Source organism: Acomys minous (assembly GCF_964271855.1).
Source record: "Acomys minous genome assembly, chromosome: 15".
Lineage (NCBI taxonomy): Eukaryota > Metazoa > Chordata > Mammalia > Rodentia > Muridae > Acomys > Acomys minous.
In genome coordinates, this window is record NC_140497.1 from 56,854,280 (window position 1) to 56,867,719 (window position 13,440).

Consider the following 13,440-nt stretch of genomic DNA (forward strand, 5'->3'; position numbering starts at 1 on the left):
TTCCTGTTTTCAAAGTTTTTTAGAAAAAACTATAACATATAGTGTTATTTTCATTTGAAAAAGGAAACAATGGAATATTTTTAAAGGTTCCTCTGGGAAATGCCATTCCTTCCCTTACCTTGAATGAATGAACAATGATATTTATTTCAAACTCAGGTGAGCTGTGATTGGCCAAACCCAGTTCAGCTGTGCCTGCTTAGATAATGGCGATCACACACAGTAGATTCAAGGAAAACGTCTTATAGAGATAAATCTCAGTTTGTTGCTGAGTCAGACACCAGAATAAAGGATATGTTGGCACCTTCTATACACTGAGACACTCACATTATCCCTTCATCTTTAAAGCATCTTACATAACTATATAACAATAGGGAACTATATAACAAGGGAAATCATTACTTACTCATATTGATCCAAGTTGTTGGATTTCTTCCCTGTGACATAATTGCTTGGGATATAACCTTCACTCCTAGAATTAGGATGAGCAAACAAACAGAAATTACTTTACTTTTTGTTTGAGGAAAGGCAACTGATTTCCTAAGTTTATATGAAAACCCAGTGAGCCCAACAATTCAATGTGTCTGCATTGCCTGATACTTTACAGTGTATGTCTACATTTGATCCTCACAAAGATTATGGATATACAGATATTATAGTATCCAATGTCTAGGAGGAAACATAAAAATAAGCTAAGATGTTCTCTTATGGCCCTCAAAGTCAGCCAGCATCGGGGTCAGAACTCACCAACGTTCCACGATGTGGGTCAAGAAACTATCGTTTCTAGGAATGTCTTAAAGAAACTACTATATCACAAAGTCTGAGGAATGTCTTTTAAATAAAACTACCATATCACAAAGTCTGAGTGCTGGACCCAGTCACCAGCTGTTCTGTCATCAAGCTCTGCAGGACAGTGTCACAAGGGGTAGACCATAACGTCTGTAGGGGTATCATGAGGAACTTGTTAAAATGGAAAATTATTGAGAGATTTGAATTGAGAAAGCCTGTGTGGTACAAAGGAACCTTCCATTTTGCCCCCCCGCCCCACTCCTTTGTATATAGAAAGGTTTAGTAGGAGCCACAATACTCATGTATAAAATTTTTTAAAACTAGAAGTTTTATAATCTTTTACTTGGTTTATAATCTTTTACAAGGTTTTACTGAGCCTTGAGTAAAAGCTCATCACAACATATGCATGCATGCATCGCACGCACACATGCATTGCACACACACACACACACACACACACACACACACACACACACACACACACACTTTACTACACTGACTGAAGCCTAGAAGCAATCACAGCACACCACCAAACAGAATCCCAGAACCCTACCGGTTATCTGTAAAACAATGTTTCTGACTGAAAAGAGGCAGAACTTCTTTGAAATATCAAACTACAGGTCTGGCGAGGAAAAATACAAGGTGAACTTGAATTATTTTACTGAGCCAGAAAGCAAAGAAAAATGAATAGGGTCCTCCACTCAAGGCAGCTATGGCTGGCCTGAGAAAACAGAATTGATGACTACTTTGGATTAAAGCCTAACACAAAAGCACCCACAACACTAAGGAAAACCACTGGGTACCACTGTGCTCACCAGAGGAAGTCTAGTCATCATCTCACTCTGAAACATGAGAGCTAAGGATCAGCTCTATCTGCCTTTCCTGAAGTAACTAATGCACTCATTGGGGAGGCAGTGCTGCAGAATTAATAGCTGGGTGTGGTGGCAGAGTTAGAAAGGGCAGCATCTTGTTTTTTTGGTTGTTTTTTTTTTTTGAGATTGTATTTTTTTATTAATTTATTCATATTACATCTCAATGGTTATCCCATCCCTTGTATCCTCCCATTCCTCCCTACCTCCCATTTTCCCCTTACTCCCCTCCCCTATGACTGTGACTGAGGGGGGACCTCCTGCCCCTGTACATGCTCATAGGGTATCAAGTCTCTTCTTGGTAGCCTGCTATCCTTCCTCTGAGTGCCACCAGGCCTCCCCATCCAGGGGACATGGTCAAATATGAGGAACCAGAGTACGTGTGAAAGTCAGACCCCACTCTCCACTCAGCTGTGGAGAATGTCCTGTCCATTGGCTGGATCTGGGTAGGGGTTTGAAGTTTACAGCCTGTATTGTCCTTGGCTGGAAGGGCACCATTTTTGCAACACCCAATGTAGGATTGGGTCTACATAGCAATCATTAGCAGATGCTCACATCAAGAGGGGACACATTGTGCAAACCCACGGTGTGGCAGTGAGGGCAGCTCCTGACCATGAGCAACCTCAGCAGCACTCACAACAGGATGGCTGGAGGTCATTGTTAAGGGGACTAGGCTTCCAATTCCAAGACGACAAAGAAGTAGGGTGACACAGAGTGTGCCAAACATTCCAAGAAGGTGACAGTCCTCTTAATATAGACGACAGTTCATTTTATGAAGTGAATAAACTGTCTCACCAACAGATCAAAAATGAGAAGAGGACAGGAATATTGTAAAAACAAGACAAAACAAACAAACAAAAGAAAAACACAAGAGACATATCCAAGCCAAGTGTGGAGGCACATGCCCAAGGGCCACTCCCCATTAGCCTTAACTTATCTGTACAAACAATGCTTGTTGTGTATAGATATACATGTATTCTATATACACATGTATACCTATATGCACATTTACAGAGAGAATGAAAAATTCAAATAAGTTGTTCCATTATATGTGAGAATACAGAGAGAGAAAAAAATTGGAAGAAGAAAGGTACAATAATTCTCTTTCTTGGAAAAATGTAGCTAAATGTAGAGCAATTGCATAGCATATGTTATCCAAATTTGATCTTAGCACATATGTACAAAGAAGGGAGGGAGAGGAGGAAAGAAGGAAGGAAAGAAGGAAAAAAGGAAGGAGGGAAGAGTGAAAGGAAGGAGGGTGGGAAGAAGGGAAGACAGAACAGTTTTAGTAAATAAGAACCAAGCATAATGTGTTCTAACTCCAGGAGGGCAGGAATTGGTTAATTTGCATTTTTGAGTGATCACTAAGGCAACACTTCAGGGTTGGTGAGATGGCTCAGTGGGTAAAGGCATCAACCACTCAAACCAAACAAGTTTGATCCCTGAGAGAACCGACTCCACAGCCATCCTTTGACCACACCATGGCAGGCAGGCAGCCAAGCACACACATACCAATAACAAAAATACACCAAAATGTTTTAAAGTATACCGCACGATACTGCAAATTCACCGTATGGCCAACTGGACTAGTCTGCTTTAAGCAATTAGAGGGCACCCACTTCACACAGCACATAACTCACACCCGCTCAGAGTCCCGCACAAAGGCGACACTTACCCATACTTGTCTCTTGCTCTCCACCAATGGAGGTCATTCTTTTCCAGTATGATGTACTCTTGGCCCCTCTCTAACCTGAGGTCGTGTGCTTCTGTTGCTTGGAAATCATACATTGCTACAACTATTTCTTCGGTATTCTCTTCTTCTGGGGGAATCGGTGGAGGAGGCCTTCTCTACACAGAGAAAGAACATTGGCAGATTCAGCTTCTATTGGAAACTGACCGTGAGGCACAGCAGTAGAACACCATAGAGTTAAAGCCTACTCTAGGGTAACCCACCAGGTGAGCCCTCCATGGAACTGCTGCCTTGAGCATTACAAGGGTTCTGGTTGACAATGGCTTGTTTGTTCTTGGGTCAGAGATAGTTTTCCAGAGAGAGAGGCGATGACAGGTCATGAGTGGGTCCTAGGCGGACTAGAGGACCAGAGGTGGTGCGAGACCAGTGCATCATGGGCTCTTTCAGCAGATCCCCACTCTGAGCAATGTGCACTCCTTTATGCCACCAATGCATAAAGCACACACTCAGGCTATAACATCTTGTCTTATTTATTCTTAACAACGCCACCATGCAGTGGAGGATTTACCACATAGTAAGTCCTAAGTTCCAGCTGAAGCAGCCCACCCACAGTCACCCACTGTTCTTTTCGGCTAAAGTCCTGACTACGGCCAGATTACATGTTATTCCACCATATCCCACACCACAGGCATATCGCTAAGTTTCCAAAGCCACTTCTTTAGTATGTTGCGTTCTTTTGTTTTGCTTTGCTCTGCTTTGCTTTGTTTTTCTGAGACAGGGTTTCTCCGTGTAGCCTTGGCTGCCCTGGACTCACTTCGTAAACCAGGCTGGCGTCGAACTCACAGTGTTCTGCCTGCCTGTGCCTCCCCGAGTGCTGGGATGTATGCTGTGCTCTTAAGACAGAAACATTCCTTTAAACTGTCACCCCTGAAGCCCATCTACAGCCAAACACAGAAGGTAACACTAATAAAATTAACACCAACAACAAAGGCTAAAGAACTAAACTGCTCCTCTTGACAGCCAGAACTAGTGAAATGAGCTCTGGCAGCACATCTGCCTCTAGGGTGGTCCTGGGAGGAAGCAAGATCGCAGGGCTGAACATAACACAGTCCATAAACCATGGTGCCTCCTGAGATACACGGGGATCTCAAGGACTTGACGTATGAAGGCAGAACTCACTCACCTTCTTCGTTTCTGGTGCTGGGGGCAGCGTTTTCCTTATACCTGAAAATGCCAATAGATGTAGGTCACAACGGTAGCCCAGGAGACCTGGTAGGGGGAAGTCACTAGTGGTGGAGAGTGAGCACACAGGCAGGGGACCACTGTGCCCGACTCCCAACATATGCTAACACCAGCATCTCAGTGCTCCCTGCAGAATGAGCACACAGGCAGGGGACCGCTGTGCCCGACTCCCACATGCGCTAACACCAGAATCTCAGAGACACACAGGTAGGGGACCGCTGTGCCCGACTCCCACATGCACTAACACCAGGATCTCAGTGTCCCCTGCAGAATGAGCACACAGGCAGGGGACCGCTGTGCCCGACTCCCACATGCGCTAACACCAGGATCTCAGTGTCCCCTGCAGAATGAGCACACAGGCAGGGGACCGCTGTGCCCGACTCCCACATGCGCTAACACCAGGATCTCAATGTTCCCTGCAGAATGAGCACACAGGCAGGGGACCGCTGTGCTCGACTCCCAACATGTGCTAACACCGGGATCTCAGTGTTCGCTGCCGAATCATCTGGGCTCTCACTTGCTCTTGGTGAATCAAAATCCAAACTGGGTCTGACAGAGTGAGTGCTTAGCAGCGTGTTCAGTCTTTGGCATCACAGAAAGATTCATGAAGAAGTGCAATAACTGGCTTCCAATCGTGTGCCTTATCTGTGGCTTCACGCTCCACAGTTTGAGTTGCAACAGTGTGAGAGGCACAGTGTGGAAATATCAAATGGAGCAACGCACAAGCTTCCATTTGTACACTCTTCTGAGAAGTGATAGAAATCTCTAGGTGTCTGGCTCACATCCTCCCCGGAGGTGAATCATCCCTAGTCAGGCCTGTCCACGCCACATGCACTGTCCACTCCATTAGCCACTTGACCACCTGGGCTCTCGTACCAGCTGTGGTGGTAATCGCATGCACGTCAGCCATTTCTAACTGAGTGATGGCCCCAAAATACGCCAAAGACAAGTGGAATATTGGACCCTTGATCTGAAAAGCCAGGAATGCTGGCGCCTGTATGTCTGTAACACAGTAAGAAGTTGCATGTGGTAGCTTTTATTATAGCATGTTATTGGGGCTGTTCTATTTTATTGGCATGTGTCATAGTTAATCTCTTACTGTGCCCAAATGATAAATTATACTTTCTGATTGCTATTATGTGCATGTGTATTGGGAAGGAGTATATGTAAAGTTCCTATGCGCTGGGGGCCTTGGGGCAGATGCTCTGAAGATGAAGATGACAGCACTGAGGAATGCATCAGCTCTGGTAGCCTGCCCCTCGACGGTGCTTGAGTTCAGCGTGGCACATGTTTATCCAGTTAGTGGACATGGATGAAGTTCTAATCAAAGGGGTGGGGCATTTTTAGAATCTGTCCCTATAAAAAACTTTCTGTGGCCTCCTTGGATCCTTTCATCACTCAGTTCCCAAAGGAGCGAGAACGTCAGAGTTGGAACAATCTCTAGTGCCACCTCTAGGGCCACTACAGAAGCATGCCTGCCAGCCCTGGGCCAGACGCTGGCCTCTGTCTCACCACATGAGACACTAAGAAAATATTGGTCCTAACTACCTGGAATGTCTCAGTCACTTCTCCAGCAAGTCAGGCTGGACTTTACTTATATAGTAGCAACAGCGTGGAAGCTTGGGTCTCACCTGTGTATGTGCTGGGTTAATGTCAGGATGACTGCCCCAGATGATACAGAGTGTCCCTGCCTAAGCCCTGACCAATAGCCATCATCCCCGTCCGTGGAAGTCACATTGATGCTGACTCAATGGTAACCACGATGCAAGGTGGCAGCATGGGACATCCCATCCTCCTCACACACGCTCTCACAGAAACGGTTTATAAGGCTCCTGGGTAAAGAATTAGCCTCCCTTGATCTAGAAACATCTTAACCCCTAACCAACTAAGCTTAATTGTAAGACTAAACTATCTGGTCTTCAACCCCATCAGAGATTTGAGAAGAAATAAAACTCAAATACCTGAGTGAACTGGAAGTGCAGGTTAGTAACTTCCAAAATGGAAAAAAAAATGACTGAGACAATTTACTGCCTGAACAGTCATCCAACATTCTCTATAATGTTGGAGCATGATTTTCAGCCTTCTGGCCCAATATATCTGACAGACATATTTGCGAAGCAGGAATTACTGAGGACTTGCTTACCCTGTTTTGGCAGAGTTCAGCCGTCAACTCTGCCTGCATCTAAGCTTGCCCATTTTTAGGCAGAATTCTGTCTGTAGCAGAAATGAGTTTCAAGTTAATATAGATGAGATATGATAGATACTGATTTTCATTCAGAAATTTAGACCCAACAAGATAGGGAAGATGTTTACTTCAAGTCTGACAAATACAAATAGCCAAATCACTATGAATATACTATCTGTATAACTCCTGATTGGCTCATGGTTCTTCCTGCTGTATGTAATTTATTTTATTCATGTGTGATAATATAAATGTATATGTTAAAAAAGAAACATAATAAAAATGGGGAAAAAAGAAAACGATACAAGTGGTCTGTATTATGAAGTGCATAACATTTTCACATGTATTTTATGCTTAGTCAATTTTATTAAATCACTATAAATACACTTGATGATTGTTTCAGATTTATTCAATATCTGGGGAAAAAAAGAATTAGTCTCCCACCCTGCATCTGAGCCTAGGACTATCCCACCTGTAGTCCACACTTTTAACTGATTCGTTTTATCAGGCCTCACTAACTGTTGTGATAAAAGCTCTCCAAAGAGACCTCGCCTCTTTGGATAGGGACCCACTGCTAAGCAGGCAGCATCCCTCTTAGAGGCTGGATCCACCTTGCGTTTGCACTTTTCTAGGTAGTGTGGTCAGCTTGATCAGAGTCAAATTCCCATCACTTCCCCTAACACCACCAGCATACACATTCTGAGTCCACGGCAACTGAGGAATCAGAAGAATACTTACTACTCTCAAAAAGATTGTATTTTTCACATCCAGGCGCTAGTTTTTCTGTTTGTCTACAACACTGGTAACTGCCGTCTGCCCAAAATTTAGGATGATATTTAATCATGATGTTGTTGTTGTTCTTTATTTCTGCAATTCACAGACATGAATGGTTAGTGAAAATAAAGCTGGAGATTTAGTGAGTAACTGTCAATGATTACTTCTTCCTTGGCCCGCATGCTTGCCATGAGACATCATTGTGATGATATATGTTCAATATCTAGATGGTTCTCTTTCTTTGCCCCCTGCCCCTTTTGGGGGAAACACTCATGTGATAAGAAGTGAGTCACTGTTACCCCACGGTGGGCACCAATGCCCACTGTCACTGTGTGAGTCACTGTTACCCCAACGGTGTGCACCAATGCCCACTGTCACTGTGTGAGTCACTGTTACCCCACGGTGGGCACCAATGCCCACTGTCACTGTGTGAGTCAGTTACCCCACGGTGGGCACCAATGCCCACTGTCACTGTGTGAGTCACTGTTACCCCACGGTGCACCAATGCCCACTGTCACTGTGTGAGTCACTGTTACCCCACGGTGCACCAATGCCCACTGTCACTGTGTTCCATCAAAGTGTGTGCAAGACAAGCTGTCATTTAAGCTTCATCGTGGCTGTGTGACTCCATCCGAACCCAGGTGTGTGTGACAGGCAATTTCTTACGAAAAACAAATCCTGCTGTCACAAAGGCCCGTGCGTCATCACCCCCAACCACACTGTGTGATATATGGGCGTTACGTTTTTATTAGAAAAGAAAGCATTCAAGTAGAAAGAAATAAGATTATAAAAAAAGGAAAACTGTTTTCAATGTGTTATCACTTACCATAACTGACTGTGCTCGGAGAGATAGTCATAATTTATTACAAATGCAAGAGCTATATTAGCAATAGGTCTGGTTCTGTGTGTGTGTGAGATATCCTAATATTATATAGAATAATAGGATAGAATTATAGATAATTCTATAATAATAATAGAAGTTTTTACCTTCTTTTAACTTCTTCACCCATCGGTCCCTGCTTTGTGGACTAGGTGCAAAAATATAAAGTGTGTTAGCATCATGAACAACCTAGAATAGAACAAAAGATGAAACTGGTGACAATACTTAGACACAGCACTTCCATCTAGCAGAGCCCTGATACTACAGGTACTGATAAGTGGTTGTTGGGTGGCTGGAAACAAATCCATTACTGCAGAAATCCAGTTTCCAACTAGATTCCTTAGTTTAAAAAATGCATCTAATTCTTAATTTCATCAAGTGGGATGTACGTTTTATAAATGATTGTGGAATGTGTGTGCGTGTGTGTGTGTGTGTGTGTGTGTGTGTGTGTGTGTGTATGTACATGTGGGAGGTGTATATATGAATGTGGGATGTGTGTGTGTACATGTGGTGTGAGAGTGTGTGTGTGTGTGTGTGTGTGTGTGTGTGTGTGTGTGTGTGTGTAGAGGCCAGAGGACAACTTTGGGTATTGTCTTTCAGGCACCACTAGCTAATTAGACAGAATCTCTCAATGGCCTAGAATTTACCAAATAGATTAGGCCGACTGGCCAATAGCCCCCACTCTTCACCACCCCATCTGCCTGTCCACCTCCACCTCCCCGGGCTGGGATTACAAGCAGGCACCACCACCCCTGGCTGTTTGTTTGTTTGTTTGTTTGTTTGTTCAAGACAGGGTTTCTCTGTGTAGTCTTGGCTGTCCTGGACTTTGCTTTGTAGACCAGGCTGGCCTCAAACTCACAGAGATATGCCTGCTCTGCCTCCCTGAGTGCTGGAATTACAGGTGTGTGCCACTGTGCCCAGCTACACCTGGCTCTTTTTATGTGGGCACTGAGGTACTCAGGTCCTCAAGGAACCTACTGACTGATCAGACCCAAGATTGTGTCTTCACAGAGAGAAACAGCTACCAGGATGTTTCATTGATCTTGATGTTTACTTCATTTTTAACTAAAGTTCTGTGAATAAACTTTGTGCCACAGGACTTAATCCAATCCAGTAGTTTTCTAAATAATATTTTGGATGAGCTTCAGTATTGCTCCCGTCATTTCCTTTTGTCCCATTGGTGAATGCAGTATCTAGCTTTAATAAGCTCTGAGTCTTACAGAGGCCACGGGCCTCATAGATGTTAACTCCATTCCACCATCAAAGATGAGCATTTCCATATTATAGACAGGAAATGAAGGCCTAGCCAACACCCTACCTGCCTGTGTGACGTCAGCAGGCCCCATTCACACAGCAGGTACCATGAATGGTACCCCTACCCCTGCCCCAGCTGAGTGTCCGTTACCATTTCACAGGTAATGCCGACATTCAGGGTACTGGCTCCTAACACAGGCTTTGCTCACGTTAGGCTTCTTTTCAAGGGGGCCCTTATGGAATGATTAGTTTTATTTTGTATTTTTATATTAATTATTGGCCTTGGAAACTAACCTAGGAATCCCATCCCTGCTCTGAGATGCTATCCGTAACAGTCAGTCGCAAGGCAGAAACTCCCTGGCTGACTAAAACACAGTGTGCCCATTAGACTAAAAGGTAAACCCTATCTCATTGGTCACAGCTGTACATCCATTTCAACAGCTACATTTGGGTAGGGCTACCCAAGACACACAAAAAAAGCGTCAAACATGAGCCTCCTTCTGAGATATATCTAGAAATGTCAGATTGCAAGACAGAATGTGAGTGGCAGTACCAGAGACACTGTGCTAGCAGGGATGTGGAGAGGTGTTTTCATATTCGCTACACGGTTTCCATACCTTACTCAGGTTTGCCTGTGCAGCCAGCTCTGCACTAAATAATGAATTCTAGTGTACCAGAAAAGTCATCCTGAATTGGCAGACATATCTGGAAAGAAAAACTTGAGCTTGGACCGTCCCCCAAAATCTACAGTGTTGTTATAATAGTAATCTGTTGAGCATAATAATTTATTGACTCCCTAATTTGGTCTAACCACCTTGCAGACACTGCCTGGCTTAGTGTATATGGCAGCCAGGATGGCTACTGATGGAACAAATCCAGCTCTATCTATTAGCTAAGTAGCATTGGGACATTTTGTATTGTCACAAGAATTTCTAGAAATACTGCCCTTAATCTGCATAATAAACATCTAATGTTGGCATCTCGGGCAGTTTGACTGCCTGGGAAAGATTCTAGGGTACCAGTCTCCTTCCTTCTACAAACCCCCGTTCATGCCATGCCTGCCACAAGGAAACCTGTAAGAGTCAGAAACTCCCTTTGCTATGTAGATTTGAAGACTCTCTCCACTCAGAGCCCCACTGCACTGCCACAGTGTACATCCTCCTTGTCTCTCTCAAGGCCAAAGCATGCTCTCCTCACTGTTCTCCCATTTTAAGTGCTCCAGCCCATACCTCTCTTAGTAAAGTTCATCTGACAGGCCCTTTCCTGTCAGATCCTTTCAATGCCTTTTTTCTTCCTAACGAGTTCATATCCTTGGCTGTATTTTCATTTACGAAGTGGCTCTGAAGAAGCCACTTAAAATCCGTGAGCCTCACTCTTCTTGGTCAAAAGCAAGAACAGTAGAACCATCCTGTCATCTGTGTGATAAGACTGTTATGGCATCTTATCGACATATATACCGCTGCTATTACCTTTTTCATCAGCGGAAGCCCTTGCATCTCATCTCTGTTTGAAATAATTCATGCTAGCAACTTTCCAGCTTCTAAAGTTCACAGGAAAAAATTCTAGTGTACTTTGTTCAGTCCTAGTGCCCACTGTCTACACTCCATGGTTAAAGGGACCCGCAGGAAAATGTTGGGGCTTAGTGACTGGGGCCCAACGGCAGACTACAGCAGCCAAAATGAAAAGAAATTGGCTTCCAGAGACCTAAGCTGTTAATGAAGAGGAGCAAGGACTACGAAGATGACAAAGGAGCAGAGAAAAAAACAACACACAGACACACACACACATGCACACAGATACAGACACACACAGACACACACAGACACACACAACACACACAGACACACAGACACATGCACAGACACATACACAGACACACACACACACAGATACAGACACACAGGCACAGACAAACACACACACACACACAGATACAGACACACACACACAAACACACAGACACACACACAGACATAGACACACACAGACACAGAGACACACGCACATGCACACAGACACACACAGACACACACAACATACACAGACACACACATACAGACATATACACACACACACAGACACACACACAACACACACAGACACACAGACACACACAGGTACACAGAGACACACACACACAGAGACAGACACACACACAGACACACACAGACACACAGACAGACAGACAGACAGACAGACACACACACGCACACACATGCACAGCCACCAAACCCGGCACAGTAACGTCAAATGGGAGCAGGACAAGGCCAGCAGCACGCTGCCACAAGCTGCCACAAGCTGCCAACGCACCTGGAAGGGATACTTATTTTGACAGGGGATGGCAGCGTCGTCATTCTTCACTATTTCCACACACTTGATTTTTGAAATGTCGATGAATCCCTTTCTGTACTTTTTCTGCGAAAAGAGAAAAGGAGGCGATGCTTCACAATCACAGGACATAAGAAAACTATTTAATTTCATGAAATTTCATGAAAAATTACTGACTCAAAAAGATTGTTATTTAAAGCAGGCATGACAACCAAAGATAGCCCACTTGGTAAACTGCTTGCCTCACAAGCCTAAGGACTGGAGTCTGACACCCCAGCGACCATGTAGAAATAGCCACGCACAGGTAGATGCTTGTATTCTCAATGCAAAGAGACGGTTCTCCATGGTTTGGTGGCCAGCCGACTAGCCCGAGTGACAAGTTCCAGGCCAGTTGGGAGGTGGGGTGGACAATTATTGAGAAACAAAGCCATCTTCAGACACACACACACACACACACACACACACACACACACACGTGTGCACACACGTGTACATGGATGAAATACAACTTCCTTAATAATTACACCAATCACATTTCCCTTAGCTGTTAAAATTATTAACACTGTGATGACTATAATGAAAGTCATTAGATTCTTTCATTTCTAATGACGAACTTGTTCTGTCCTTGCTTCAGAGATAAAAAATATAAACCTCAGAAATGGAGGCATAAACTCCCCTTCATTGCTACCTTTCTCTCTAGAAACGCCTTTGTTCAACATAGTGTTCACTTAAAAAACAAACAAACAAACACCTAACGACCAAACACACGGGACTCCAGTTCCTGAGTCACTGACGCACATTGCAGCCAACTGCACGCCCTCCTGCGTTCCTCCTTATGCGCGAGCCTCCCCGGGGAGCAGCACGGTGTTAAGGATAATTGAGGTGTGGACTGCCCAGGAACACACAAAGCTTGACTGGGACAGTAGTGCGGGGAGGCTCCCTGCTCCCTGCAGGTCAGCCAGCAGCCATTTTATCAGCACCCAGCCAGACCCTTGAGCACATTGATTCCATGCCTGGAAGTTCATTCTAGGGAAGAATCCAAAAGGATACAAAGAAGGACCACGTGAAAGGATCTAGGAACATGTGCACATGAAAACCTAACAGCAAACATAGTGTACAGATAGAAAATATTTGCTCAATAATACAATGAAGCATGGCATGCAAACAGTCTTCCAAAGACTAAGGTTACTTTGGGGGCATATTTATATAATAAAGCATAGAAAGAAGAGAAGGGAAGGGAAAGAACGGGAACAAGAAAGAAAAGAAAGTAATTGACTATCCCTGGAATCAACCATTAGAAATCATTTTAAAAATAAAATAAAATAAAGGTCCACTTTAAGCTAGACCTGACATTACAGGTCTGTATCCTGGCTACTCAGGTTCCTGAGGCAAAAGGATCAAGAGTTGAAGGACTGCTGGGGCTATACAGAAAGTT

The 13,440-nt window shown here is 44.2% G+C and overlaps 1 protein-coding gene across 4 annotated transcripts in view; it reads right to left on the reverse strand.

Moving 5' to 3' along the window:
- TEC (tec protein tyrosine kinase) overlaps positions 1–13,440 on the reverse strand; it is a 110,502-nt gene that overhangs the window by 21,088 nt on the left and 75,974 nt on the right. For 3 of the 4 annotated variants that reach the window (XM_084760395.1, XM_084760393.1, XM_084760394.1), the window contains 6 exons: positions 11,988–12,092; positions 8,531–8,612; positions 7,508–7,636; positions 4,529–4,569; positions 3,331–3,503; positions 404–469 (listed from right to left, as the gene is read on the reverse strand). In XM_084760395.1, coding sequence (XP_084616521.1) covers positions 404–469; positions 3,331–3,503; positions 4,529–4,569; positions 7,508–7,636; positions 8,531–8,612; positions 11,988–12,092 — 596 coding nt within the window. The remainder of the gene's footprint in view (positions 1–403; positions 470–3,330; positions 3,504–4,528; positions 4,570–7,507; positions 7,637–8,530; positions 8,613–11,987; positions 12,093–13,440) is intronic. The other variant, XM_084760396.1, reaches the window with a different exon arrangement.